Source organism: Fusarium oxysporum, chromosome XII, assembly GCF_013085055.1.
Source record: "Fusarium oxysporum Fo47 chromosome XII, complete sequence".
Taxonomy (NCBI): Eukaryota; Fungi; Ascomycota; class Sordariomycetes; order Hypocreales; family Nectriaceae; genus Fusarium; species Fusarium oxysporum.
Genome location: NC_072851.1, coordinates 1,014,172 through 1,037,838, shown reverse-complemented (window position 1 = coordinate 1,037,838; position 23,667 = coordinate 1,014,172). Strand labels below are relative to the sequence as shown.

The 23,667-nt window shown below is 47.8% G+C and overlaps 9 protein-coding genes across 9 annotated transcripts; 5 read left to right on the top strand and 4 right to left on the bottom strand.

Moving 5' to 3' along the window:
• Positions 1 to 58: 58 nt before the first annotated feature.
• FOBCDRAFT_254531 (uncharacterized protein) lies at positions 59 to 660 on the top strand. Its single transcript, XM_031193580.3, has 2 exons — positions 59 to 332; positions 380 to 660. The coding sequence occupies exons 1-2, from the start codon at positions 210 to 212 to the stop codon at positions 554 to 556; spliced, it is 300 nt and encodes a 99-aa protein (XP_031030201.2). The 5' UTR covers positions 59 to 209; the 3' UTR covers positions 557 to 660.
• Positions 643 to 1,390, bottom strand: FOBCDRAFT_234357 (uncharacterized protein). The gene has a single exon (XM_031193581.3). The coding sequence runs from the start codon at positions 1,282 to 1,284 to the stop codon at positions 796 to 798; it is 489 nt and encodes a 162-aa protein (XP_031030202.2). The 5' UTR covers positions 1,285 to 1,390; the 3' UTR covers positions 643 to 795.
• Positions 1,391 to 3,868: 2,478 nt separating this feature from the next.
• Positions 3,869 to 4,987, top strand: FOBCDRAFT_149866 (uncharacterized protein; the record flags this gene model as incomplete). Its single annotated transcript, XM_031193579.2, has 3 exons — positions 3,869 to 4,077; positions 4,132 to 4,563; positions 4,612 to 4,987. The coding sequence occupies 3 exons, from the start codon at positions 3,869 to 3,871 to the stop codon at positions 4,985 to 4,987; spliced, it is 1,017 nt and encodes a 338-aa protein (XP_031030200.2).
• Positions 4,988 to 5,238: 251 nt separating this feature from the next.
• On the bottom strand, positions 5,239 to 7,050 carry FOBCDRAFT_171792 (cytochrome P450). Its single transcript, XM_059608475.1, has 8 exons — positions 6,703 to 7,050; positions 6,545 to 6,651; positions 6,331 to 6,490; positions 6,168 to 6,280; positions 5,933 to 6,116; positions 5,724 to 5,882; positions 5,481 to 5,670; positions 5,239 to 5,427 (listed from the first exon to the last, which is right to left on the bottom strand). Exons 1-8 carry the CDS (start codon positions 6,967 to 6,969, stop codon positions 5,315 to 5,317), a joined length of 1,293 nt encoding a protein of 430 aa, XP_059466384.1. The 5' UTR covers positions 6,970 to 7,050; the 3' UTR covers positions 5,239 to 5,314.
• A 1,829-nt stretch (positions 7,051 to 8,879) lies between these two features.
• On the top strand, positions 8,880 to 10,632 carry FOBCDRAFT_286994 (C-type lectin protein; the record flags this gene model as incomplete). The annotated part of the gene is made up of 7 exons (XM_054707826.2): positions 8,880 to 8,906; positions 9,059 to 9,216; positions 9,266 to 9,521; positions 9,576 to 9,580; positions 9,624 to 10,369; positions 10,434 to 10,515; positions 10,563 to 10,632. The coding sequence occupies 7 exons, from the start codon at positions 8,880 to 8,882 to the stop codon at positions 10,630 to 10,632; spliced, it is 1,344 nt and encodes a 447-aa protein (XP_054563801.2).
• Positions 10,633 to 10,991: 359 nt separating this feature from the next.
• FOBCDRAFT_234350 (Calycin-like protein) lies at positions 10,992 to 11,795 on the top strand. Its single transcript, XM_031193575.3, has one exon. The coding sequence runs from the start codon at positions 11,068 to 11,070 to the stop codon at positions 11,596 to 11,598; it is 531 nt and encodes a 176-aa protein (XP_031030196.1). The 5' UTR covers positions 10,992 to 11,067; the 3' UTR covers positions 11,599 to 11,795.
• Positions 11,796 to 11,997: 202 nt separating this feature from the next.
• On the bottom strand, positions 11,998 to 13,155 carry FOBCDRAFT_234348 (uncharacterized protein). Its single transcript, XM_031193574.3, has 2 exons — positions 12,589 to 13,155; positions 11,998 to 12,527 (listed from the first exon to the last, which is right to left on the bottom strand). Exons 1-2 carry the CDS (start codon positions 13,028 to 13,030, stop codon positions 12,412 to 12,414), a joined length of 558 nt encoding a protein of 185 aa, XP_031030195.2. The 5' UTR covers positions 13,031 to 13,155; the 3' UTR covers positions 11,998 to 12,411.
• Positions 13,156 to 14,314: 1,159 nt separating this feature from the next.
• On the top strand, positions 14,315 to 18,435 carry FOBCDRAFT_254525 (uncharacterized protein; the record flags this gene model as incomplete). The annotated part of the gene is made up of 10 exons (XM_059611126.1): positions 14,315 to 14,318; positions 15,973 to 16,201; positions 16,257 to 16,371; positions 16,498 to 16,762; positions 16,881 to 17,140; positions 17,188 to 17,364; positions 17,415 to 17,654; positions 17,703 to 17,875; positions 17,956 to 18,074; positions 18,167 to 18,435. 10 exons carry the CDS (start codon positions 14,315 to 14,317, stop codon positions 18,433 to 18,435), a joined length of 1,851 nt encoding a protein of 616 aa, XP_059468180.1.
• A 118-nt stretch (positions 18,436 to 18,553) lies between these two features.
• FOBCDRAFT_254524 (uncharacterized protein) lies at positions 18,554 to 23,343 on the bottom strand (the record flags this gene model as incomplete). The annotated part of the gene is made up of 11 exons (XM_059611125.1): positions 22,873 to 23,343; positions 22,442 to 22,819; positions 22,150 to 22,411; positions 21,919 to 22,113; positions 21,758 to 21,885; positions 21,379 to 21,718; positions 21,196 to 21,339; positions 20,528 to 21,148; positions 19,931 to 20,275; positions 18,789 to 19,099; positions 18,554 to 18,584 (listed from the first exon to the last, which is right to left on the bottom strand). Exons 1-11 carry the CDS (start codon positions 23,265 to 23,267, stop codon positions 18,554 to 18,556), a joined length of 3,150 nt encoding a protein of 1,049 aa, XP_059466383.1. The 5' UTR covers positions 23,268 to 23,343.
• Between the last annotated feature and the right edge of the window lie 324 nt (positions 23,344 to 23,667).

The following is a 23,667-nucleotide window of genomic DNA, read 5'->3' as shown; positions in this document are numbered from 1 at the left end:
AGGTAGCGATATCATAATGCTTATTTTATTATCGAAATTCTCAACTCCATCCTTACGTGAAGCATCCATGACGTGATTATTTACTCGCCCTTAACATACAGATATAAGAACAACCCTCTAAGCGCCAAGACTCCTCCCATCTTTTGCTAGGGAAATACAAAGATACCTCATCTGTTATTTCTACCGATCAATTATTGCCAACCTTAACAATGTCGGGTTATGCACAGAACGAGCGTGGCCAGGGCATGTCTCACGCCACAGCCCCCTCTAAACTCTCCGAAGGTATTCAGCGACAAATGCCTAAGGGTCTTGAACATGCTCTTCCTGAATCTGTAGGTTATTTACGAGCACTCCAAAATGATTATGTCTAACGTCTTAGATTCACCCCACTGAGTCTACGCCTGGCTCATCCGGCGGCATCTCATATGCGAAGGGCGGCGAGGCATCCCTACTACCACAAAAAGGTCAGGAAGGTTTGCCTGAAGGAGTGAAGAGAGCCATCCCCAATGCTACCCATGATACTGGAGACAAAGGCAATGCGAATGACAAGCACTGAAGCGGTTACTGGGTTTGCGGTCTGGTATCTTGCAAGATGATCAAGAACACCCGGAGGTAATGAGTTGTAGGAACATGAGGAGAAAATGATTTATTGCAATTTCCTGATTCGTTGCTTTCGATATGCTATAGCCTGTAGGTGAGGATTAATGAAACATGAGGCGAGATGTTGTACATGAGTGATGTGAAGTCCCGGTTCCAGCAACGTATGCGGCTTGACCACTACGCAAACCCATTGACCTACAAATACAAAAAGAGACCAGTCGCCAGGATGACTACTGCCGTGATCCCATGACTGATGCTAGCATTGGCAGCCTTCTCTTCCGCCTCCCCTTGCACATACTCCTTGTTCGCAAACTGCCGCACAACAACAGCATCGCCGACTCCAACAAGGGTACCAAACATGAAGCAGATTCCCATGCATTTTTTCGTAACTGCCGCAGCTAGCGGGCTCACTTGACAGATCGGGGAGAATTGCCAGAACGCATAGAGGCCAAGAGTGCTGAGACCCGTGCCGATGTTTCGTAGTCCAGACGCGTAGATGAGAGATTTCTGGAAAGCTTCGGACTGCGAAGAAGCGGTCTTCTCAGTAGCTGGGGTGTGAAGACCGAAAAGACGCATGGCGTTGTAGGGTGACACGAAGCTGTAGATTCCAATGCTCGTGCCGGTTACTCCGAAGAGGAGGGGAAGTGCCGAGACGATAGTCGTGGTGGTAATTTCTGCTGCCATGATGATTGAGTTGTTGACACAAATGCGATTTGTTCAAATGGTTTCGTGACAGAACGTTGGATTGCCTGAAGTTGATTGAAGAGATGGGAGAATAGGATTGGTGATTGACGAAATGACATTCACGATAGTGACGCAAGAGGTTGACTTGGCGATCCGCTCTCGTAGATGCATATTCTGCGTATATCGTTAACGTTAGCTTGGTGGACTCCGCACCAAGCGAGGCACTCTCTGCGGCGCTATGTAAGCCGTGGTTGCAGTGTCTCAATATGAGATGCTCAGGTGAATAACACGAGGATAATCTGAGAGCGTCCTAAATTTCTCTCGGAAGATTGATCTAGTCGGGCATGGCGCTAAGCGATGCCGCGAGGGTTCTATCCAAGCTGTCATGCTCACGATACTTCGGGTTCAGGAGACGAGACATAACCATTTTGTCTTGGGATAAATACAGAAAAGTTCTAGCTGAACTATATGTCAGGAAAACAAAATCCTTGTCCTTGAGGGTAACACTCGGAAGACTCTTGAGCCCGACGCAAGTTACGGTGGGTTTCATTCTGTCTAAGACTGCCCTGAATGTCTTCCAAGAAGTTGCTCGCTTACAGTATCAAGGCCGTACATTCTATGAAGACGTATATCTGTTCCCCCTCCTGACTTCAAACGAATCCCTTCCCGGTAAAGGCTCTCAGACATGAAGAAGAGCAAAGCCAGCGACCCAGCGTTGTATCCGGACACTATGTCAAAGGAAAGGGATTTTTTTTTTTTTTTTTTAAAATGAGGAAAGCCACGCCACTACGTTTATCTTCCGAGCAGTAATGTAAGACTATTGACCCAAAAACGAGTAAGAGGTCGGCTCACAGAATGACCTGGAACATTCATCACCAAGTTCCGATCAACTCTCTACCGTATATACAAGGCTGAGGCGTTAAATGAAGCTTTGGGCCCCAAAATCGTATCATGAATCTCCTTATCATTGAGAGAAATGGCAACACCTTACTCCAAGGCTGAGGTTCATTCGTGCGCTACACCTCTAGTCTTGATCGCTTTGTCGCTAGCATATAATGCACTTCGGCACTGAACAGCCGCCAGGAACAATCCCCATTTGCCGATTCCCAAGTCCCAATCGCGTCTGCCTAGAAGCCTCTAATTTGCTGGGATATGATAGGGGCCCCAAGTTCTGCAGGTCAGCACAGACAAAACCATGAACCCCTGGAGTGTTTCCGAGGCTAAGGGTGACGGTTGCGTGCTAAGGAAAACATGTGAGCCAGGGATCGACAGGGCTATATATTGAGACAAGCTTGCGAGACCGCGCCATCACATGTCGTAAGCAAAATGATTGAGCAGTTATACGACTATGAGAATGTATCGTTGTTTGACCAACGGTGCAGTAGAGTGATGCGGGACCGGCAATTGAGATAGTTGTTTTTAGAGACTTCGCGACGGGCCGAGTCGTTACAGAGTTGGTGTAAATATATCCTTGAGAAGCTTGAAAATTGGAGTAGAGTCGTAGTTCAGTGAACTATCCAGATATCTATGGTGAAGACCATTCAATTGATCAAAGTTATGGTAGAGTTCAATACTGGATCCATCCGCGTTCTCACAACGGGTCGTGGACAAAATTGCCGAAAAGGATCGTGTTTGCACTGACCTTCAGTAAAACAACATGCCGTGATGATCAAGATCGATAGTTTCATCAAACGGAAGCGCTCCCAGCGCGATCCAACATAGCTCAGGTCACACCAGATCAGAGGGTTACATGGACAGCCCTATAATTGCTCCGTATTGATTCGAGGTTTAAACCTTTTGTTAGCGCCTTGCTCGCTGGACTGGGGTTTCAGGAGGTGCCTGTGCGTCGCGGTACGCTCAGCGTTGAGCCGGCAATTAGTATAGCAACTGGAAAGATGTTTATCGTTTCAAGCTACTGGAAATTGAATTCGAGTCGAGCGAAACTTTGGCTAATGATGAGGCGATATTCAAGCCACGCATTTTCTGTAATTCCAGCGTTAGTGGACGCACCTTGTCCCTGCGCTGATCTTCACAACATCTGCCAATCGTGAATTCCCTGCAGTTTATCTTTGTCAGTTCTTACGTATCACAAGCTCCCTGTTGATCGTCCAGGGGAGTCGGGGGGACCACATCCTAGACCTTAAAGATGTCTTGCTGACTCGCAGAGATTACCGACGACATTCGTTTCCAGGTTCTTCAACAATCCGGGGTTCAACACGGGCCCATTCATGCTTGGTAAAGTCAATTATGTGGGGTGTCACCGGCATTGCTCCCAAGCACTTCCCATCTTGAGGGCTAGCGCTCGTAGATCTTCAAGCCACCGTTTACTCTTGGCTACCTAGTGTTCTGACTCTGCTCCTTAGCGGTGACAATCATTATCTACCAAGAAACAGGGTGAACAGCTGAATTTTGCTGAAGATGTTTGGCACAGACGTTAGCAAAGTCAATTTAAAATTGGGGCCTATGCACGATACGAAAGCTACCTGCAGCTGGATCTTGGGAAAGGGCCGTAGGTATATAGTTCTGATCATACCGCATCCTGACCCTGGTGCCCTTCCATCATTTGTCTTTCAAACTGCCCAGCATGATCGATCTGGCATCAGTTTACTATGGGTTGTTCCTCGGCGTCTTCATCTTTACGTTTGCAAAGGCCGTATCACAGACCAGAGCCATCTACAAACGTACTCACAGCCTTCACAATGCCTACCTGTACATGATCTGGACCGAGGCCGTGGTCAATTTCGTCTTTGCTCTTATCACATTCCTCTACCTCAATGGCATCATCCCTGGAAAGTGAGTACTCTGTCGCCGCCTCTCGTTGCCTCCCTTGCTTATCACGCTCAACAGCCTGGGCTTTCTCCTCGCTACCGTCATCCTATGGTCGATCCAGACGCAACTACTCCCTCAGATCATCGCCAACCGAGTGTCCTTGATCATGACGAATCGACGCCGAGCGAGACACCTGAAGTGGGGGCTTGTAGTCTGCATTCTGTTTGTCAATGGCGCTGTCTGCTACATCTTCACGGTTGCACACCTCGACACTGCTACACCTTCGCAAAAGCATACGAATATGATATTCGAGAAGTGTGAGAAGACGTTCTTCCTCATCATCGACTTGGCACTCAACATGTACTTCTTATACCTGGTGCGGTATCGTCTGATTGCCGATGGCCTGAATAAATACTGGAGATTGTTCAACTTCAACGCTGGAATGGTGTTTATCTCGACATCGATGGACGTCCTTCTTCTGGGGTTCCTTAGTCTACCAGATCCTTACCTGTAAGTCTATCGAGTACTATGAGCGAACTCTACCTGACATCAGAGCAGATACGTCCAATTCGCGCCTCTTGCATACATCGTCAAGCTCTACATAGAACTGCTTATGGCAAACCTCATCTCGAAGGTCGTTCGAGGTAACTCGCGTAGCCAAGGAGAGGGATGGTATTCTAGCAGTCGGGACAAGTCCAACCCAACAAACTATGGTCTTACGTCCCGTGTAGTTGTGACCACCGGCCCGCCTGTACCAACCCGCGGAAGCAACCTCATGAGTAGAATGGGCAAAGATGGTAAAGACCTAGAGAGCAACGAGAACAACAACGGATCACAAGTTCATCTGGCGACATTCCCGGAACCGCATGGCATCACCAAGACTGTTGAAACTACAGTGGTGGTGGGAGATGGAGAGAGTGACAGGACCTTCTAACTAAGTGGTGGAGGCAGGCTATCAATGCCGGAATGTCATAGGGTCTTGACTGTTAGTGTCCAAGAAATCCAAGAAGCTAGCCTTTAACCCTTTATAATAAAATAATATTAATACGTCAAGGTAGAATCACTACTGCATTAACATTTGGACTCATTGATTCATTTAACATTTCTACAGTAAAGTCGTTTAGACAGTGATGTAGTCTGAAGAAACAGGGATCGTTTCAACCACGGTTCGCAGGTCGACGTAAGTAGAGCTGAGACAATTTATTCGGGTGCTAATCAGAGCTATATACGAAAACGGCTATATCCACTACTCTGGATATTCTCAGAAAGTGACAGGCAGATCCACGATTCCGACATCCCTGTCCAGAGGGGTATAGTTGATCTTTTCCAATGGAACAGCAACCTTGAGATCTGGAAACTTCTGATATAGCGTTGCTGCAAGATGTTAGTTGACAGTTACACCAAACATTGAAGGCATGTATACGTACAGAACACAGTTGTAAGCTCAGCCTTTGCCAGATGCTCGGCGATACATCTGTGATCACCGAAGCCAAAGCCAAGAGGATCTTGAGTAGGCCACTTGCGGTTCATGTCGAACTCATCAGGATTCTCGAAGACTTCTTCGTCCCTGTTGGCTGACTGGTTGGATGCGATAATGCCTTCGTTTGCACGGACGAGCTGGCATGGGGTCAGCACTCTTCTATGCCTATAGCATAAGGGGTTGTACTTGCCTTGTCGCCGATCATAACATCCTCCTTGGCAGTGCGCTTGATGGCGAGTGCAGACGCAGTGTGGTAGCGACAGAGCTCCTCGACAAACTGGGGCGCAAGGGATGGGTTGGCCTTGAGTTGCGCCAGCTGATCAGGGTGCTGAGCCAGAGTTGCGACGCCCTAAAATGTATTAACAAATGAGCAGAGAAAATCAGAACAAAATTGCATACCAGGGCTATCATGTTGACCATGGTAGCGTTGCCGGCGACCAGAAGCAAGAAAGCAATCTGGACAGCGTCGGACTTGTCGATATTTCCAGGCTTGACTTGCTCAGTGCAGAGCTTACTGATGATATCATCCTTCGGTTCTACGAGACGCTGCTCGACTAGAGTTGCAAGGTAGTCAAGAAGCTCCCTGTTAATTGTCAGACCTGAACATGCTCGGGTGGCCCCTAGTTGGACCTACTGGTTGGCGGCAGAGGCTTCTCGGGCAGTGGAGCTACCATTTGTACGAATAGCGTTCTGCTGCGTAAGATACTCGAGATCCTTGAAGGGAACTCCGAGAAGTGTGTAGATGATCTAGACCGATATGAGACATGTCCTTTCAAGAATCGTCTGCCGTGACTTACATAGGAGGGTACAGGGAGAGCAAACTCTTTGACAAGGTCAACTGGACCATTGGCACATCCCTTCTGCTTCATCTGCTCCAGTAGATCATCAACAGTCTTCTGGATGTAAGGCTGCAAATTCTTGACAGCTTCGGGGGTAAAGGTTGGCTCCACCATGCTCCTTCAATCTGCGTCAGCCCTGTTCATCTAGAGAGCAAGGATGTAAGGTGCTTACCTCTGCTGCATGTGCTCTGGGGGATCCATGTCGACAAATGTCGGCTTTGCCTTGGCTGCTTGTTTTCCACCGGCGCTAAGCTCAGGGAAGCCTTGGCGAGTGCGGACCTTGAGCCAGGTTAGAACCAGTAGGGCCCATTAGGTCATATCAGATCATACCTTGGAGAGCTTGTCGGAAGTAGCTACAAAACAGACATCTTTGTGCTTAGTGACGAGCCAGGCGAGAGAGCCGTCAAAAAGCTTGACTTGGGAAATGGGATTCGTAGCTCGAAGTTTGGCGAACTCGGCGGGTGGCTCGGGGCCAGAGGCGCGCGAGAAAGGGAAGCTCGGTGCGTCAGATGCCATAGTGTAGGTTCTGCTGAAACGCTGTAGACCAAAGAGTGCTCTTTTGTTGCGGAGTGCGAATTGAAGCTTTGTAGTAGCCATGGTGATGGGAATAACGGAAGCGATGCCAGAAGGTTATATTTCATGGAAGCGAAAATCAGATGTGGAGTATGGGGCTTGAAGTATTCCATATTCATCCGTATTCGATGAGATCACGAGATGCAATTGATTTCCAAACATGTTCCGATCCGTCTCGGCTTATGCTTGAAGATGGCATTTCCGCTGCATGGGGAATCGGGCGGGCGAGTCGGATTGTCAGGCACCTGCAGTGGGTGTTACAAATATCTGCATCATTACTTGTCAATGCGTCTATGGTCGTACTGTTCGGGAGTTCACGGCCATGCAAAGAAGTTGGCCTTCTTCCTACTTTATGGACTGTGTCCGCATTAAAACCTAAACCAAATTGCTCTTTACTCCAGTTGTTGAAGTATGAGTTACTACAGATACCATTCCGCAATTTTCTCATTAGCAAAGTTATTTGTTTCTTCATATTACATTTTAGAAAAATGCACAATCAAATTTGATGACCTGAAGACCGAGCGTGTCATTCCTTGGAGATGCTGATTCCCGCGGAGATGCGCAAACGCAGTCTTTAAATACCTACGACATAATGGTATGATTCCATGATATGTCATCAAAAAGCATCCCACCCACTAGGAATAAATGCCTAGTGCTATAAGCAGCCTCATGATTTCACTCTTAGTCAACCCACATCATACACCGATCTTTATGGCTGGACTTTGTCTTGTTCCGCCTCCTCCGCATTACTAGATATCGCGAATTAGCAATTATAAGGAAGAAGACGGAACAGAACTGTTTCTTCCTGCGTTTTCCGAGTCTGTATCACGAGGGTCATTCACAGAGAGTAATATGCCCGAATGTCAACCCGAGCCTAGACCTTGGCCCGAATACGATAACGCGCCTTTCTTCGCAAATCTATACGTTTTCTGCTATCGCCAGTTTCGCCGCGTCGAAGACCGTTGAAAATAACAGATCACTAAAGGAGGCAACTTCATGCAAGTCTCTGTTCGCTATCGCGGTCCTGGGCGACTTTTCCCCTTGGTGTGAGGATTTGAATATGGCACTCATGCCTTATGACAAACCATATTTCGCATGGCTCACACTGGCCTTGAAGTTTCTCAAACGGATTCGGAATCCCCGAAGAAGCGGATTCTGTCAGACCTTTCCTCGAAAGGTTTCGTTCTGATGGCTTAGAAGCAAGGGTAGGTGGTTGTCAATTGTAGGAGGCCGATTCGAACCCCAAGAGATACCTGCGCTTACAATGGGTTGTAAGGACGCAACAAGTGGCCGATACATGCCCCTGTTACTCGATGTTGTGAGGATAGATTAATCTCAAGTCATTCAACCAATAGTCATGTCAAATATCAACTGCTTGGCATTCCAATAGGCAGATGAAGACCACCCTCAACAATCCATCCAGACGTGCGTCGAGTGGCGCATGAAGACCTATTGGTACCTGAGATATAGAGGGAACGCCTGTTTAGCGACGCATTGCCATCATCGCCTCGAGGTTTGTGTGATAGGAAGTCTTTGATGAGTTGCTGAGGCTGTATCGGATATACCCGGTGTTGAGTAGTTCAAGTAATCGGAGTTCTTATTGAGATAAGATGGCAATTGATCGCCGCCGCTAATGTCAAATAGATCCAGTTGCAGTGATGATGCCTCACAATAATTTTCCGCCAATTTGTTATCGACCAGCTGCTCGACGAATGAAGTCCAAGAATCATTCGGACGTATTTGCCTTGCATACAACCTGCCTTTGCCGGTCCAATGACATCACGGTCCCGATACTGAGTCCTTTCACTCATCAACATCAGTATGGGTAATGACTACTGGAGGGCCTATCGGAAGTCTCATGCTTTAGACGAGTAGCTCCAGAACACTAGGCCAATCTAGATCTAGAGAGGAGGAACAAGCCGTGTCTTAGCTTCATGGCTGAGCTGTTGCTAGGGAGCTTGGTGGATGATGGCGTTGCTACTACAGGTCACGCCGAGAGCCCGAGAGCTCAACATATCACTACGCATCGTCGCACCTCTCTTTTAGTTGATTTCATCATAAAATCACAATGGAATCTAAAGACCCATACAGCTTCCTGCTGAAACCATAGCAGTATGCTCCAGCCCCGGTGCCTCCGCTGGCTGAATGGAAACAGCTATGGAGCGTCTGGGATCTTGCCATGACCAAGATGATACCGCCCAATGCGTTGATGGAACAACCAATTCCTCTGCGGAACCCGTTGCTGTCCTACCTTGGCCATATGCCAACCTTGTCAGACACCCACTATTTCATCTCAAACCTTAGCTAATACTGGACTTAGTGAGGATATTCATCTTACGCGAGCAACGAACAGCAAGCCCACCGAACCAGCATATTATCATCAGATTTTTGAGCGCGGTATAGATCCTGATGTTGATGATCCTTCTAAATTTCATGATCATAGTGAACTCCCAGACGTCTTCCTATGTCTTGAAGACATTCTTCAATATCACGAGCATGTGAAAGCACGTATCATGGCGCTCTACGAAAGTGAGAAACCCTACACAGACCGCTGCATTGGACGAGCTCTATGGATAGTATTTGAGCATGAGATGGGTTTGAGCTTACTATAGGATTTCCCGATGACTAAGGACTTGTAGGTCTTCACGCTGAAACGTTCCTGTCATGACCATTCAAAGTCCCAACATTCTGCCCCCTCCTGATGTGCCCAGGCCAGACTTCGCAAAGCTCGCAAAAGAAGCTACTTCACAACGCCTTCAAAATCCATGGATAGAAGAGCCCAAGCAGACTGTCAATATCGGGTACCATGACCCTGAGAGCGACGATGGCCCAAACAGATTCTTTGCGTGGGACAATGAGCGCGAGCCGTACGAGATCACTGTCCCACCGATCAAGGCACAAGTTCGACCAGTCAGTAACGGAGAGTATGCTAAGTACCTCGTAGACGTTAAGGAGCCTCAGATCCCCGCAACTTGGAGCAAGACGCGCGATGCCCGAAGTGATGAAGAGTACACCACGTTCGTCGCTCGTCACAGTATCAAGACTGTCTGGGGACCTGTTCCATTGTCGCAGGCACTTGATTGGCCTGTGGTGGCCTCTTTCGATGAGGTAGAGCGATATGCTCAATGGGCTGGTGCTCGCTTACCGACGCTCCACGAATTACGGAGTATCCACGAGCATGTCGAGCGTCGTCGCAAAGCCCTGGACAGCAAAGTGAACCATCAATTCCATACCGATCCAAAGGCCATATTTGTTGATTTATCGGACACGAATTCTGGTTTTCAAAATTTCCATCCAATGGGAATTACTCATAAGGATGATCTTTGCGGTCTGGGTGACACTGGAGGTGCGGCTGATTCGACAAGAACTCTATTCGCGCCGCAACCTGGATTCAAGCCCATGGATATTTATCCCGGATATAGTGGTGAGCTTTGTCGATCCATTCTCAAGAGGTTTCTATGTCGTTCTGTTCTGACATAGTTCCCTAGCCGACTTTATGGACCAGAAGCATCTGGCCGTAGTTGGAGGAAGTTGGGCCCTGCATCCTCGTATTGCAGGCCGAAAGAGCTTGTGAGTTGCGTAATACTGAAGTGCCGTGAACCTGTTAATATTCGCAGCCTGAACTGGTGGCAGAAGAAATATCTCGGGTCATGGGTACCGTTCCGCCTTGTACGAGACATCGAATAAAGTGCACACCACTCAATTTATGAGGTTATTCTGTGCTACCGACTCCCACTGCCGACATCATCAGACTGAGGTCGATGGCGGAATCTGCGGTGGCTTTGTGGATGCTTTTGCTAGTCCCGTGGTGACATCATACGATATCAATTGAGTTTATAATGGATCTCGTCTTGAGATCGATTCCCGGATATACACGTTAGCAAACTGATCCTTGCTCCCTATTGATCCGCTTGGTACTTTTAGTGGGAACTTACTGTCCGCGTTTCCCGAGAGGATGGATGATGCTACGATTGCATTCCGTCGTACCAAGAGATCGAGCCACTCAAGCGAGGCGATCTCGCAGAGTATAAATACTTGGCAGCGGTCTAGAGATATCTCATATTGTCTTCTGTAATTACTCCAGAATATTCGAATTTGTATCAAAAGCCTTTAATACTCGTCATGTCTCTGCCACGCTATCAAACAAACACGCCTCTTCACCCAAGCTTTGAGAAGGACATCCTCAACACTCATCTTATCTACGACTATGACGCCACAGACGCTGAAGGAAACCCAGAGAAATGGCGTTATGAAATCTGGTTCTTCTCCGACGATCGAGTCGTCTACGCCATCCATGGCGGCCCAATGGCTGGCCGTATCAACTACCAAACCGTAGCATACCAATGCGTTCGGCCAGGAGAGCTATGGCAGATCAACTGGCTCGAAGAGACTGGAACTATTGTATCTCTTGTTTACGACATCACAAACAAGACAATCAGCGGCATGTTGGGCTTCTCAAAGGGTCATTGGGAACATGCTGAGGAGGCACATGGCGATAAGAGAAACCCAACCGATTTCAATAGGTGGAAGGAGTTGGCAAACATTGGCAAACAAACCGATAGATTCATTTTGACGGAGCAGGCTAAGATTCTGGAGGTGTTCAAGGGTCAGGGTGATTTGAAGCCCATCAAGGAGGAGGATCCGACATTTTAAGGTTTGAAGAAAGAGGACGTCATTGATTTTTGACATTTGTGCAACGGCGTATTAGCTTCTCATAATAAAAATCAAAGAGAATGTACAATATAACTATGAAACGGTTGGCTTGATGGCTTGGATGTGAATTGTCGTTGTGTCGTAAAATCTGAGATGTCCAATTTTGGCAAAATGGGAGGTTGACACTTTGAATTGGCAACAGATCCAACGAATGAGATTTGTTGAATGGCCGCGTCGGTTGTTTCTGATAAGATATCCGGATAACCACAGCCCCTGCCTTGGATGATGTGACCAACAGGTCGGTATCGGAAGACAAAATCTAGCAATTCTGGAACCTTGCCTGAAGTAGCAGTGATATGCGCTGCATGGAGTCGGATGGCACCATATCTTCAGACGAGCTCAGCTTCAATGTCACCAGATTAATTCTAAATAAAGACAGGTAGAGTCTGGGAATTTGTCCTTTATACTGAAGTCTCCACAGATTGATCAATAGTACTCGAGTCATGTTATACCCGGTAAGTCTAGATACTGATGTATAGCCTGAGACCTATCAAAACGTGGAGCCCTTCGAAACGGAGTAAGTTATCAAATGACCGAGCTGAGAGCATAAACAGAAACCTCGTGTGAGTGCCGTCAATTTGTATCTAAGTAACTGCTCGACCAAGCTGCCAGACTGGTCTGGAGATGCATACATAAAGTCCCGTAATCTTTGAAGCATGGTAAAGAGCGATATCTGAACAGAAAAGCCGAAACGTGAATTTACAAGTTTCCTCATGATGCTTCACATCTCGAAGCAAAGGTGGATCAAATCGACTACTTAAGCTCCACAACAGAGTCAACTGCGCTCCGAACAGTCTCCTTGCAGTCGCAATCTGGAAGGATGTGTTCACTTTGTTGAAAACGTTTATGCAACCGAGCCTGGTCTCTAACTATACATCTTGTTAGCTGAAGACGTATCGAATGAGATTCTGAGAAGTTTTGCGAACTTACATAGTCGATAGTAGCTCCTGCGGTCGACATCAAACATAAGGTCAAGTATATCACTCTGTATATTCCTGCTTGACTTGGCATAGATAGTCATGGCGTAGTTCCAATCGTCTCGTGCATGAAGTCGGTATCCAATAGCGTCCTCCTCGATGGCTTCGCGGACTGTCCATTGGGGATACTCTAGGTAGGTGCCATTCGAAGTACCGCCGAACATTTGATAGCGCGCCCATATTGCGTCCCCGTATCTATTCTCTTGAAGGGCTGCAATATAGTCGCTCGTCCAAGGCTCGACGAGCCCCCATTCGGGGCGATCGCTTTGAGCTTCGGATATCGAAACATCGAGGAATAGGTTACCGTCCCTGTCGCCATACTTGAAGGTGTCGGTCGAGCCCAAGCTGCTGCCAAAGGCCAGGACTAAGAGGGCTTTAAGGAAGACAAATACCATTTTGTTTATAGATTTGAGTTGCTTAAAGTAACGATGCACACGAACTCTGGACGGTTCTGTCGAGAGAATGCTTGGAACGTGAACACTTGAACTTGATAAGAATGATTCAGGCGCAGATCCTGCTTTAGGCAGCGACTTGTTAGTTGCATATCTGAGCTGATTTTGTTCGTGTTGGTTGTGAATTCGGATACTACGGCACGGTTATCTCGGCCCCATCGGTACTTTTCAACTATCTTTGCTACCAACATCATGCACACGCATAGAGTATGAAGGTTGAGTGATAGATCAGTTATTCCCCTGGTCAGCGTTCCATTACCATTGTATAGGCTGTTTTCATGACCGTAAGATTGAAAGAGGTTGAAATGACTCGTTGGGAACAGAGGAATGGGCTATTGGTTACATTATGCAAGGTGCTGTTGGTTGAGCATGAAATTACAATCTAATTCGTCAGATCATGAACAAAGCAAGTAGAACCGTGCTATCTACGAACTTCACCCAAAGTAAGGAGTCCAAGGACATTTGATTTCACCGCTGTATTACGCAATACTGTGAACCTATGCATTGCCTGCATCGCAGGGTTCGATATGAGTTCCATATTAATATTTCATGTCTAGATATTGTCGATAGAGTCTAAATGCCCGAGGAATGTCTTAATGCATATTACTAACTGTGCGAATTTGGATCACTGAGCTTTACTAACGTTGAGGACTTTTGAATAAACCAGGCTGCCTATGACTAGGAGCATGGTATTCCATCCCCTTTAACTATGTGACGAATTGCGATGCGAAAGTTAACCCAGGCAGCTAGACTAATGCAGATAGCAAAGAACCTGCTCTTCTTTTTTTTATAATACACACCCTCCCCAAAGGCTTGCGGCACAGCAAAAGCGGCAATTACAAACACTACTCTGTGTCCGCATCTTGTTCAGCCAGCCAAGACAACCAACCACTGAGCTGAGGCTATACATATCACAATAGATGATAAAAAAGCAAAGTGTAAAGCTATTTTGTTAAAGAGGTTCGGCAAAAATGCAAAACATACAACAGCGGGGATTCGCTGGTCGTCACCGACCCAACTACTGATCCGCCCCTTACAGGCTTGACTATGGGAGAGCGGACGGGATCCCGTATTTTCCTGCAGGTATGGTCGTATGTGATATGGATGGCAACCAAACAGGTTTATACCTTACGCCCCAAGACTATCTCAACATTGACGCTTAGCCCCTCTCCATTGCGTCCTAGTCAAGATCATGGTTCTGGATGCGCTTGTGGAGCGGGCCGCTCTATGGGTGATCAAATGGACCTGTATAGATGCTATAGATAGATATTATCCTTGTAATTATTCAAAAGCTGAGTAACGACACGATTACTATACATGTCTTCCATCCCTCTACCCAGTGATAGACTTCTGAGCTACACCTTAGCAAGCTGTCCAACTTTAGCCAAGAGGTCGGCAACACTACCTGGCACAGTCTGGCCACATTATCCACTAGAAATCTCATTAGTGATGGTCTCGACTTCGTCGCAAACACGACCATCAATAAGTGCCATCTGGCAAAGTCTGAGAATGCCCTCAGCAGACCTATCCTTGTCCCATGATTGGGCACCCGTGTCTCTGGCTCTATTCTTCATGTCGTTCATGAGGAGTGTCAACTCTGTTGCTTTCTCCCTAAGCTCAGTGAATCCAGCCATTAGTGCAGCGGATTGCTTGTTGAGCGCATCAGTTGTTGCCTGGAGGACCAGAAGTTGCTGTGCCACTTGCTCAACAGCGGCACGTCTGGTATTGAGTTCGTTCTGCTGGTTCACAACCTGCATGAGAGCGCTATGAGCATTCTGTAGTTGGTACTGCGCCGCATCCACTCTGTCCCTCGCTTCTTCAATTCTCCGCCGGTGGTTTTCCATCTCAGCCCAAGCAGGCCCTAAAAACTGCAACTTGCATCAGTGCTAGCTTGCTTCGCAGATTGATCAATCTCACCGAGAACATCACCCCAATCTGGTTGCCGATGTCAGGCACGTCATCGTGTGCTTGGCGGAGAGCATTAGAAGCATCCTCCATCCGAGGAGAACATCTTTCAACATCTTGTTGATATTGCTCCGTCTGACGCCGGCCGTTCTCCCAATCCATTTTCGTGTGCTCCAACGCACGATCGATTTCCCGCTGCAGCTGCTGGAATTCGTCCGCATGCAAAGAAGCGGCCTAAACACTTCACATGCGACATATCATAGCTTCTCCCTCCGGCTGAATATTATCAGGTCTATCAATCAGCTGACGAGACGATAGCCCGCCTTCGTGCAGCTCTGAAACAAGTTAACTCAATGTGGAGCCGTGCGCAAGACTATTGACTGATAGTACGAACTGCATCCCCGCCAAGGTTAGCTGGACACACATAAATGGATTAACCTTGGCTTTCCAGCTCCTCATTTGAATACTAAAGGCTTCAATTGCAGGTCCGGATCGCCGAATTGATGCAAACATCCTTTTTCGGAAGATCAGCGAGCCATGTCGGCCAACGATCGCTCAGTATTCGGATCCAAGCCAGCCTTATGCATAGATTATCTTGGCGCGGGGATCTTTGGCAGCTGAGCTTTCTCGTGATTGAACGGATGATGAGGGACTTTCCAATCGTTCATAGCTGAATCTAGAGTAAGCGAGGGGTAAAGAACTGCGATAGGCGAAGGGGAGAGTCTGGAAGCTCTCTGCATGTGCTATAGTGCGCAGCCCAGAAGTACTGATTTTACGTGGGAGAGACTTAAGTACAAGATATCTGCTGTTGCCCATAAGTGCACATCTTATTCATAATAGAGTTCTATAGCAAGTATAAAGACTTGGCCTTGTCCTATCCCATTGCGAATCCCAAGCTTGCCACCTTACCTTCCCACTATTTATCCAAAGCATTCAAGCCTACTGAACTCATTTTACAAAGCCATCCCGTATCAAATTAGCTCTCAACCAACGGCAAGTCGAAGTCCTCACGAGGAGAGAGGGCTTCGATGTAGCCGGTCGCATGTCTGGAGAGTCAAAAGCCTCTCTGTCGTTCCAATACCGATGGGAATATATTCTCACGTCAGTTCCAGTGGCGCTGAATGCTCTCGGTGCTTGTGCTGTTGCTACAGGCTCTCAGAAGGCCAACACCACCTTTGCACCACCCAAAGAAGGATTCAAGCACTTGAGGTATTTGTCATATTCTGATAGTAGAAGTCATAGAACGAAACCTAACTCGGTTCAGTGACTTTGCCGGAGTCAAGCTCCACACCAACCTCTCGAAGTGTGTCGACCTAGGTCGATTTGCCTCTATGGAGACCGAAAAACAGATGAGCAAGATCAACATGTTTTCTGAGACTGTCTATGGGAGATTAAGTGCGAATACCATTGTTGATTCGTCTTTCTGACTTTCCTAGTTTGAAAATGTCCTTGAAACACTCTCCGACCCAGAAGGTGCTAGAAGGCTGCTTGGACGGGAGATGTAGTCTTGGAATTATGCATCTCTGGACCGCTTGAATTCCTCCAAGGAGATTGACGGCAAGTTTAGAGACTGGATTAACCATGCTTGCGAGCTCCATCGGGCCTGTGTCGCAGCGGAACCAACTTCAGAAGACCAGCAAGTCTTGAAGGACATCGAATTAGCTGTTGCCGGGGCGTCAATCGACTACCAGCAACAGATTTCTAGTTCCAGAAATCCTTGGAGGCAGCGAATGAGGCATTCAGAAGAGCTTCTGATGGGTTACCCAAGGGGTGAGTACTGCGGGCATCGAACGTCGAAAGACTTGAGCCAACGTGTTCAGTTGGGATATCGTTGGTCGGCAGGTTGTCGAAAAGCTGGCAGACAGCTTGGCCACCGCTCTGAACTAAGCCATGCCTACTCCAAGCGCAAGTAAGCCCAAGGATGCAGATGATCCTGCCTACAGCCAGATCGTGCGTGACTTGATCTACTGGGAGCTACTCAGCACTGCATTTGTTGGCACCACCGATGGTATTGCTTGGGACAGGACTGGCCAGGTTGCGACTTTCGCAGCGAAGATGCTTGCCCATTCGCAGAAGTCTTTTGGCTCTCTCGCATCTGGTTCAGAGCCTAGTCAGCAGTACAAGTCTGCCTTGGATTCCGTTTGCAGGGTAAGGTCACTCTTACTTCGTTCAACTTCAGGCTGACTCACTTTCAGATTGCGAACGGAATTATGACCGAAGTAGAGCAATCTGACAAGTCAATGGGATACACTGCACCTAGCAAGGACTCCGAGGCTGTCAAATCTTGGCAGAGGGACTTCCTAAGTAATTACGCGACGGTGATCACACTGAACGCTACCGCCAAGTCTTTCCTGGGGTCAATTGCGAATGGGGTACCTCTCCCTAACCAAGTTTCCATTGGCAATTACTGACAGTCGAATAGAGCACTGTGTCAAGCCAGCGCGGTAATATGGATATTGAAACAGTACAGGTTCATGCCAAGACCGCCCAAGCCCAGGCAGTCGTCGAATCCGCCAAGACAAGGCTACACGCAGCGTCTGAAGCACTGGCTGCTACCCGAGAGACCAACCAAAACTCCACTGGAATTCTGTTTGAGCAGCAAGAAAGACTGAATCATGTCAACGCCAAGATGGAGAGTCTCAAGAACTCTGCCCCGGAAATGGTATGCATTTGACTAGGCGATACCGGTATGTGAGCTGTTGGCTAAAAGATAATCTTAGAACGCGATCATGGGAATGAAGATCAAGACCGAGACTGTGACCCCGTGCGGTTCTTCAACGCCATCTCGGTCGCCGTTCGATTTGTCACGGAAAAATATCTCAATGCATATGTTGATACCATCAAGGCCGGCAATGATGGGGACAAAATTGGGCCGTATTCCATGTTGGACTTTCAACGAAGTTTAAGTTGACCTTCATATGCCACGAACCCTGCTAACTGTTCATCTAGTGTATCTTCAACAGCACTACCATCATCCGATCCTACTTCTCGACCTTTGCCGGCTATGCTTCAATGTGGGTCCGGATGTCGCCAATGAGTATTTTCCCAATGCTGCGTATGGTCGAAGAACTCTCATCTTTTGGTGGCATGGGGATGGATCCGAGAATGATCAGTAGGAAAGCAAATGAGACACAAGAATTTTCAGGAGGGCAATTGATGAAATTTCGAGGAAAGCGAAAGATGTAAGGAGCAACATGAAATTCCTGCGCCCTTCCATGAAGCTGACATTCCTACAGGGACAATCGAAGACCACAAGGAACATGGGCACCAGGGTGTCTGAGACCAATGAGAAGAAGCAGTCGCTACCTTCTGTCTCCCCTGAGATTGCCACGGCCATATCTTCTGGCGTTGTGAACTCTAAGAGAGCTGCTCAGCAGGGTATACGAACTGAAGCAGACCAGAGTCTTTTGGTAAAGCCGCTCGCCAAAGGAAGCGAGTTTTAGCAGTTTAGAGAACATGCGACTTCCAATGACTGACCTTGAGCAAGGTTCTGATGTTCTTCAATAGACAATCGTTTCTCTACTTAGTGAAATGAAGCCTAAGATATTGGTTTACCCTGTTTTAAGGAAGTGGCCTGTCGTTCAGGAGACGGCTATATGCATATACCAATAGCCAGGCAATCTTAGAATAATGACATCTTCTATGATAACTGAACACCTGGAACTTGCCCATTCAAGAATTCCATCCATCACTCCAAGAATCTGCAGGGCTAGTTGGGCTCGACCCGAAAGCACGGTAGGCACCATACTCTCGAATCTTTTGTGGCGGTGGTTCTTGCTTTAGTGTTCCAATAGACTTCTCGAGTTCCGCCTTGTCAAGCCCAATGATCAGGACCCTTCCTGTCTGACATCCTACTGCCAGCGTGAACCCATGTACCTCATAAATACTATCCCGACATTCAGCAGGCAATCTGAGAAGATCCTTCCCACGGTATTGAACCCAGCATGTCTTGACATCAAAAGACAGCTCTGGATAAAATGGCATTTCAACAGTAAAGCGGCCCCGGCTCCATTCCGCAGGGAGTGGAGCTTCTCCCAAGTTTGTTTGTATAGATTCACCAATGCCGAGAATGCGAAAGTTACGTGATCCAGCTCCTAGTCCCGAGATCTCGTGAGTACACTTTTTGCTTTGCCATTCCCAAATATGGACGTCTCCAGAGAACAAAAGCCCTACAAGGTGGCCGGTGAGGCTCAGCTCCGAACAAACACTTCCGGTAACTCTGGAGATGGAGATCTCCCTCAGTATGTTACCTGTTTCTGTTTGCCAAATTCGAAGAGTCTCTCCTAGAATGGCTGCTGTACAGAAGCCATCAATGGACATAGCAAGTGGTGACTTATCAACACGCATACCGAAACCAGGGAGTGACTTTGTCCAAAGACGCTTCGCAGTCGTCAAATCCCAAGCCCAGACACATGTTTCTGTCCCATGAACATCGAGCAAAGAGGCGATCACGATCTTCAGGTCCGGCGTGAACAATATCTTGAAAGCCTCGTACCCTGGGGTCGATAGCGCCTGTGTGAGTACGAACTTCCCCTCCTTCATATGCCAGATACAGAAGGCTTCTTTCCCTTGGGGGACGACTGCAACTCTCTGGGAGTCGGAAGAGGGAAACAAATAGACCTTTTGCGCAGGATGGCATGCATCCATAGCCAGAATCTCTTCACCATTCTCAATGTTCCATATTCGAGATGTCTGGGGTACTGGACTCAGGCCGACCATAGCGGAATCATGAGAAAAGAATGGGATTGGTGAACCTAGTAACGGATACTCAGGGTAAAGATACTTTCCCCAGTCGAGCTCTTGCAGACAAACACTAGTCGCCGTGCTCCAGACACGAACCTTCTTGTCTGCACTCAGAGTTGCAACCCGCGTTCCATCAGGCGAGATTCGCAGAGAAACTACCTTTCCGAAATCATGATGAAGGTTTGACTCATCGACTCCCTTCTTCCAATCCCATATCCTGATAGTTTGATCCACGGAGAACGAAGCCAAGACTGATGAGTCAGGCGAGAACAACATCGAAGTCACAAGTCCCGAGTGACCTTGCAGGATTCCAACAGACTCATCCGTAGCCCAGTTCCAAGTTACCATGGTGCAGTCCATTGAAGCTGAAGTCAGGAACTTCGAATCAGGCGAGAAGAGAAGTCTCTCAATGCCATCACCGAACCCAAACGACTCAGCAAGGGAGATACCCTTGACTATATCCCAGACTCGAACACTGTTGTCGTCTGATCCAGATGCGATAGCTTTTGAGTTAGGAGAGAAAGTAAGCATCTTTATTCTCTTTTTGTGGCCAGAGAACTGGTGTAGGCATTTCTGAGGAGCGTCACGGTCCCATATTCTGAAGGTCGAATGGTCAGAGAGGACGGCAATGTACTTCGAGTTGGGGGAGAAAGTGACTTCCTTGACGCGTCTCTGGTACCCAGTGAGCTCAATGATAGACTTCCCGGTGTTAACATCGCGAAGTTCGACTTTGTTGTCCCTGCTCCAAAACGCAATGGACTTCAAGTCAGGGGAGAACACTGCTGTACCCACAGCCCCTGGGCGCGGGGGCAGTTCATAAGTGCACCTCTTGGTCCCTACATCCCAGCATCGTACACCCATATCGCTAGACAGGGTGTATATAGATTTTGAATTAGGTGAGAATGCTATAGAGCTTATGGTGTCGGAAAACTCGGCACCGAGAGTAGCCAAGCATGAACCTGTTGTCAGGCTCCAGATGCAAATGATGCCACTGTTAGATGCTGTTGCAACAGTTCTGCCATCTGGCGACATCGCAGATGAACAGATGGGATTCTGCTGATCTTTGAACTCGTGAATGCACTCTCCCGTATCCCAATGCCATGCTCGGATTGATCTGTCGTTCGACGTCGATATGAGGAGCTTGGAATCTGGGCTGAAAGCTACTGCATTCACAAGTTCTTTGTGCCCTTCGAGAACCTGAAGACATGAATTCCAATCAGCAGCTACGGAGGGCTTACTTTTTATCCATTTTGGCACTTGAGATATGACTGCCTTCCTGATCACACTGTTCTCGGGGTTGAATACTAATCCACAGTAGATCTGCAGTGGGTTTGAACTTATTACCGAGATGTTGGCTTGGAGGAACCGGAGGGCATCAGGAACGAAGCCTACCAGGGAGTCATTTGGCATTTTCTGCTTCCAGTCAGTGTTTTCCGCCGTCTAACATGAGTCCCACATACCTGAAGAACTGTTTTAACGCCTTTCAGAAGACCCGAGATCTGCCATGCCCGACCCATCAAGATCAAGGCTTCCATCCACATAAGGAGGCGGTTCTTGAAAAAGTCTTCTAGGCTCGATATGATATCATCATTCAGCCCCGCAAGCTGTAGGTGAAGACTCCAGTAAAGGCATGCATATTGCACTTCCGGTGGCAAGCAAGTAGTTACTTGTTTTCGAGTTATGTTGGCTGGCTTGGTTTCCGGAGAGCGTACTCCGCATATGTCGACCTTCAGACGAATTTTCATAGTTGCAAGGCAAACCTTGGTAAGATATCGCGACATTCCTTTTCCACTGATCCAGAATGGGTTCTGAGCACGGTTCGAGCGGTCTAGGAGGTAGTCTCGGAAGGAAAGGTGCAGCATGCGTACAGGGCGATTGGGTGTCGTAGGGATGCTGAGAACAGAATGGAGATTGTCTAACAAGAGATCAATCTCATCGCGGGGTGTTCCGAGAAATCGCGACAGAGATGTAGTCGATAACGGGCTCGCAAGGCAGATGATTGTCCCAATAATACGGAAGAACCTTCGTAGGATATCCTTTCGTTCAGTCTCAGATGCGCCAGCAATCAGTTGATTGAGAGCAGGTGAATAGACTAGGCCCATCCTTGAGGTGTCTGACGTATTGTTCTGAGCAAGAAGCCTTAGCAATTGCTTATCAGGGCTACCCAGTTTCCGATCGCCAACGAAGCGACACATAGTAGCTGCAAAGATAAACAGAGGTGCGGCCCTCTTTGCCAGGATCCCGATGTCCTTGCTCTCAGGCCAAGTAGGATCTATCCTCCGGTCTTCTGCCACAGAGGCATTCCATTCTTTCCTGATCTTTGACATATCATGCCGAAGGTAGGTGGCGATATCCTGCTCAACAACGTTCTGTGGCATCTGATGAAGAATGCAGTTCTGAAACGCTCCTTCAACAGCAGAGAACCCAAGACGGACAGGAAGCTCTGGACGACTTGTAATTAGAACACGGATCTTGGGTTTCTCTATAATGGCAGTTTGGGAGAGCAAATCAATCAGGAGCTTGATATCCTCGGCTTTCTCGCACTCATCCAGCGCATCGATAACGATTGCAATGGTACAACTGTCGGGTAGGCTTTTGGCACTTGCCACTAGTGGATCGATGATCAGGCGTTTAAATTGTACTTGAGATGTTTTCTCAAAGATACCGGTGTCATTGCTGATCATTTCCACCAGATGCGCTGTATACGCTGGCTGGTTGGCAGCCAAATGTCGAGCCAAAGTGGTGAAGAACTTGGTCAAGCTTCCGCGATCTGTCTCGCCCTGTTTGAAGAAGAAGGTTGCTCCAAGTTTATCCTTCCTCTGAGCTGATGCAGCGACTGTGCGTGATATGGTCGATTTGCCAGTCCCAGCCATGCCATTCAGCCAGAAGATGGTCTTTGCGTTTTCATCTTCGATCCATGCTGCTATCTGAGCGAGGAGCGCCACGCGTGTGTTCTTCAAGCAGCCAGGATTGTGCTGCTCAGCCTGTGAGTCGAACGCCGCGCCTTCGGCCAGGGGCAGGATTTCTATCGCTGCTTTGCGTTGCGCGAGTTTTGCTTGAAGGTTTACATCGAGCAAAATATCACTAGCAATGTATTAGATGTGGTGTCGCGAGGAGTTCTAGGTGGATACACTTACGCAATATCGATTTGGAGTACCTGGTGGATAATCTGCGTGCACTTCTCAATCGCTTGTATATCATCCTCAATACCTTGTTTCTTCAGTGGCCAGAGAATTCTGGCAACTTTGCCGCTCTTGCAAAGCTTGTCCTCAAGGTTTTTCATGGATTTCTTCCCATTTTCTGTTGTGTTCTGAAGCTCTCGTGAGGCTTCAAGCCTTTCTCCTCTGGGTGTCTTGATGATTTGCCTAACCTTCTCAGCTACTAACTTGAGGCCAGAGACAGCCGAAAGCAGTCTTTTGCGCTCCTCCTTCTCGTTCTTGAACTCGTCGGCATAGTCGTAGCACCATTTTATCACTTTGATAGACGTGTCAATGATGGATATAATATTGACGGCGGAACTCAGACCGTCCATTTTGAATGTTCATGTTTGGGTCAGTTCTTGGCACGGCTGGGCGAAGATCCCCGTGCGGGGATGAAGCTATTTTGGCTTGCATGGCGGTAGGCCTAGACCCTCAGCTGAACATTTGGATGAAGTCCACGTGATGAGGCTGGCTTTTGGTGAGACTTTAGTGAGATCTGCGGATATATCGGCCGACGGCGAACTGCGTGGTTGACTTCAGCAGGGTTAAGGCACCATCAGCCAAACAATGGGGAAAGGGTGATGTCTATAATGGATATGGACATAAGAAGTTGTTGATACTATTAAATATTTGAAGGTTGTGATTTGACCCGGCGTAAGTTGGAACGATTTCCTTTTCTAGAAGGATTATCCGAGCTCTTCAAAGCCCCGAGTACTGTACGGGACCCGATAA

Coding starts and splice junctions, on each gene's coding strand:
- FOBCDRAFT_254531 (XM_031193580.3), top strand. CDS start 210: ATGTCGGGTTATGCACAGAACGAGCGTGGCCAGGGCATGTCTCACGCC. Junction 333..379: donor AACATGCTCTTCCTGAATCT/GTAGGTTATTTA, acceptor CTAACGTCTTAG/ATTCACCCCACTGAGTCTAC.
- FOBCDRAFT_234357 (XM_031193581.3), bottom strand. CDS start 1,284: ATGGCAGCAGAAATTACCACCACGACTATCGTCTCGGCACTTCCCCTC.
- FOBCDRAFT_171792 (XM_059608475.1), bottom strand. CDS start 6,969: ATGGCTACTACAAAGCTTCAATTCGCACTCCGCAACAAAAGAGCACTC. Junction 6,117..6,167: donor GAAGCCTCTGCCGCCAACCA/GTAGGTCCAACT, acceptor GACAATTAACAG/GGAGCTTCTTGACTACCTTG. Junction 5,428..5,480: donor TGAGCTTACAACTGTGTTCT/GTACGTATACAT, acceptor AACATCTTGCAG/CAACGCTATATCAGAAGTTT.
- FOBCDRAFT_234350 (XM_031193575.3), top strand. CDS start 11,068: ATGTCTCTGCCACGCTATCAAACAAACACGCCTCTTCACCCAAGCTTT.
- FOBCDRAFT_234348 (XM_031193574.3), bottom strand. CDS start 13,030: ATGGTATTTGTCTTCCTTAAAGCCCTCTTAGTCCTGGCCTTTGGCAGC. Junction 12,528..12,588: donor CAGGAGCTACTATCGACTAT/GTAAGTTCGCAA, acceptor CAAGATGTATAG/TTAGAGACCAGGCTCGGTTG.